This window comes from Raphanus sativus, unplaced genomic scaffold (assembly GCF_000801105.2).
Source record: "Raphanus sativus cultivar WK10039 unplaced genomic scaffold, ASM80110v3 Scaffold4339, whole genome shotgun sequence".
In the NCBI taxonomy this organism is placed as follows: Eukaryota; Viridiplantae; Streptophyta; class Magnoliopsida; order Brassicales; family Brassicaceae; genus Raphanus; species Raphanus sativus.
In genome coordinates this window covers 1-3,822 of record NW_026619641.1, presented here as the reverse complement: position 1 = coordinate 3,822, position 3,822 = coordinate 1, and the positions used below count along the sequence as shown (strand labels likewise).

Here is a 3,822-nt window from a genome sequence, read left to right as displayed (position 1 = left end):
GCTATTTTCGAATATCCACCTGCTCTACAAGTTTGGTTACACTCATCGACTCCAACGAATCCTGGTGTTTTTCCAGCATCAAGTATCTACACGAATATGAACTACCTCTTCTAGGAAAAAGACGGTTCACTTGAACCAGAGCAAGATAGGGATCCTTATCCCTGGCTAATTTGGTACATCTGGAAGGCTAGAAATGACAAACTCTTTAGGGGAATAGACATGAACTAGTTCGATATGCTGAGAGTGAGTGTCAAGTTTGGTTTAATGCCAATGAGAGGATACCGCCAGTAGTACAAGAGAGCAATGTAGAGGAACCCCAAATCATAAGTTTGGGCAATATTTGCTTACTGGATGGATCATGGACATCTCATGCTCCATTTAGTGGGTGTGGATGTGATAGAACCAAAATACGGATCACTCTACCGGTACGGATGATATGGACTCTGATCCGGAAGGATAGAGAAATGGTGGGATGAATGGTGACACAATGAGATGCGGAAAGGCCCAATGATACTACCAGACTACAGTTGTTGCCGGATGTGACGCACCGGTCCAACAAAGGAAGGATCGAGACTTGGAGATAACCTCACCAAGAAACTAAGAAATGTTCAACCAAGAACAAAGAGAGAAAATCTCAAAAGAAAGGAAAAATCGATGTGATTGATTGATCAAAGAGTTTACATACTTATACTACTTTGAGTCAAAGAGAGAAATAAAGAAAGCGCGGAAAAACATTACATAGAAAATAGATATTTGACTAGATCTAGTCAAAGTGTGGAAAACAAGAGAAGACTAGTCAAAGCTCGGAAATTGATGAAGACTTGGAGAGATTCATTGGAATGTCCAGGTTCATGAAGATGTCCAGATTCATGCAGTATTGATCAGGTCGTGCACACCATGCTGGGAAGGATATGGACACACGCGGGACAATCCACACATGTCCGAATTCGCGAGAACTGAACATCACCTGATTTGTACATGGCATAACTCTCTCATCTGAACTCCGTTTGATCTGATATTTCTTCGAGGAGTTCCATAATTCAGTTTAGCTTATTCTCCAAGTGGTTTCAAGCGAAGAAACATCATGGTTTAGAAGATATGCTTCGAACAATGATTGTATGTCTGTGTTGCTTCTCGGGTGGTTTGATGGTCGAAACAGCTCGGAAGATCGAACCAACTTGCTCAGCTCGTCCGGGTGAGTGTTAGTCCAGCTCACTTGAGTATTCAGCTCATCCAAGATTGCATAGATGATAAGAGAATTGGCATAATCTGATGAGAAAACCTCGGTTGGGTCGAGCTGGACGACAAGAGCGCCACCTTGGGCCATGTCCATGAACCAAGCAGGACAGTGCTCGATCTTGGTTCTATCATACTCTCCCTCTTCAAAAGGATTTGTCCTCAAATCCATTTTACCTGAATCAAAAGAAAACAAATTAGACAAAAAGAATTCTAAAAACATGAAAATTTTAATGAAGGAAAAATTTGGAGAGAAACTTCCTTGGAGTTTTGCACTTGCTTTCCTCAAGTATTTCCAGTTCCATGTTCTAAGAACACAAGTGTTGAGTCCTCCTCCTCTGCTTGCTTCCATCTTTGTCTCAGTGCTGGCAGATTGCTCCAACAGCTTCAGTTCCTGGGACAAAGAAACAAGACTACTCGGCTGTACCGGCTCCAGATGGTTAACTTCATCACAAGACTGTTTATTTTCAATCACCATATTAGAATAAAAAGAAGAAAGTGAACACTTAGCTTCCAAGACATTTCTGAGAAAGGTTTGGGACAGAACTGACTGTGTAAATTGATCTCCTGGTCGCCAAGGTCGGGTTTGAAGCTGATTGGATCGGCTAGCTTCCCATTGAAGCAAGTGTAGAGCAGGTTTGACCGGTTTTGGAGAATTGATCATAACTTCATGATTTCGTGGCCATATTTCCTGATATTGAGCTTTCTGGAATGAGGAGAGATTCATCTTGAATCCTATGATCGGCTTTGGCTCAGGCCGCTTCTTCACAAGGCTTGAATCTGCTTCAAAAGCTGGGTACTCGCAGATAGATGGATTGAAAAACCGCCTGTTTGAAAAATTCATAACTCCTTCCTCCGTGAAGATTTGCAAGTGATTCCAAGCCTCAGTGAATCCTTGCGGAGTTGGCTTTCTAGGAAAATTGGAGTCAAGTTGAAAGACCTTCTGGATGCCGAGATATTCGCTTTGGACTGAACCTATGTCGCTGGCATCTCCAAGGTAACCGGTTTGAACATTGCAGTTCCAATTCTCAGGCTGTTGGATACGATCAATGCTTTCACTCCTCAGAGGTAGAACCTGTATTTCCTGGATACTCAAAACAAACATTAAAAGACCAGGATCAAATGTGCAAGAGAGATACTTGTTCAAATCAAACATCAAAATATCTTTTCCAAGAACAAGTAGCACATATCTAAGCCTTTCAAGGTGCTCATCAAAGTAGATATTACAGACCAAATTTTTCTCAAGACATGCAACAATATTAGACATTTTCAGAACGTGCATATCCTGCTCAACATCTGAACACACAAGCTTAAGTTCAGATTGAGAAATATTTATCAAAGACTTAAGAGATTTATCAAAGAATGTGTTGTAAATCAAAATATCATCAAAGCTCAAAACAACACAATGATCACGAGATGATCTCAAAAGATGCCAAGTTTTATCAGTTTCAAAACACAAAATATCAGGCTGCAAAACAAAATCACAAAAATCAAGTTCACAAAAATCAGTTTCAGATTTAGTTTCAAGTGATTTCTGTTCCAGCAACTTCTTAATCAAAATTCCGTCCAAGGCATAAGAAGTTCCACACAATTCATCAATGATCAGTGTATGTCTAGAAGAACTCAGATCAAAGCCAATGCCTTCGAAAACAAATGAATCAAACGGTTTTCTAGCATAGAAATCAGGCGGCTGCAAATCAAGCTCAAGAGTTTCTTCTAAATGATCAAAACATTTGCTATGTGTCAAGAACTGATCAAAGGTCAAGATAATTTCAGAGTTGATGCCTTTATCATTTTGAAAACATTTATGATCAAGAAGTTCATCAGGTTTAAAGATTTTAAAAGAACTAATCATGTTTTCAAAAACAGATTTCGAAACACAAAATTCTTTCATCTTTTCAAGACCAAAACGAGTTACATCATGAGAACTAATCTTGACAAACATGTCAGGCAGAGAATTAAACAAATCAGAGTTCTCACAGTGCTTTTGAAGATCAGGAGACAAAGGGGGAGGAGATGTGCCGGGATCAAAGCATAGATTACTCTCCATAGCTATGGATGTGATGCTTGTTGCTTCCTCATCAAAGACTGGACCAGGTTCGTCCTCCTCATCAAAGATAGGACCTAGATCTTCATCCAAGGGTTCACCAGAGTCAAGACGTGGCCCTTGATGTGGATAGTCCAATGGCTCTTCCTCAAAAACCTGTGGAGACAAAACAAGACTACTTGGATGCTCCGGTTGCAAAAAGGTTAGTTCAGCAATAGTCTGTTCATTATCATTCATAAACTCAGTTTCAAGAGAAGGAAGATCATAATCTTTTTCACAAATTATCAAGCTTTCAATCAACTCTTCATCATATTCATCAAAGGTAGGTAAAGAATCTAAAAAATCTTTAAACTCCTCAACATGGGTTTCAGATTTACCTTTGGGTTTCTTGTTGATGAACAAGGATGGCTCAGCTACTGGTGCACATGTGGATGTGCTCTTCTTGTGGCTCTTGCTGACATACTAGAGAGCTTTCATCAATCCCTTCTCAAAGTCATCACAGATCTCTTGGATATCAAACTGAAAGGATCGCCTCTTTG

General features: G+C 40.0%; 1 protein-coding gene across 2 annotated transcripts; it reads right to left on the bottom strand.

The window, feature by feature from the left end:
- Window positions 1-641: 641 nt before the first annotated feature.
- On the bottom strand, window positions 642-3,810 carry LOC130507328 (uncharacterized). 2 transcript variants are annotated; one of them, XR_008942279.1, is made up of 3 exons: window positions 3,661-3,810; window positions 3,217-3,439; window positions 2,215-2,320 (listed from the first exon to the last, which is right to left on the bottom strand). XR_008942279.1 is itself a non-coding variant. In XM_057002040.1 (2 exons), exon 2 carries the CDS (start codon window positions 3,284-3,286, stop codon window positions 1,046-1,048), a length of 2,241 nt encoding a protein of 746 aa, XP_056858020.1. In that variant the 5' UTR covers window positions 3,287-3,439; window positions 3,661-3,810; the 3' UTR covers window positions 642-1,045. The 2 variants fall into 2 exon arrangements, 1 of the variants encoding a protein (XP_056858020.1); XM_057002040.1 differs by having other exon boundaries at window positions 642-3,439.
- Between the last annotated feature and the right edge of the window lie 12 nt (window positions 3,811-3,822).

Coding starts and splice junctions, on each gene's coding strand:
- LOC130507328 (XM_057002040.1), bottom strand. CDS start 3,286: ATGGAGAGTAATCTATGCTTTGATCCCGGCACATCTCCTCCCCCTTTG.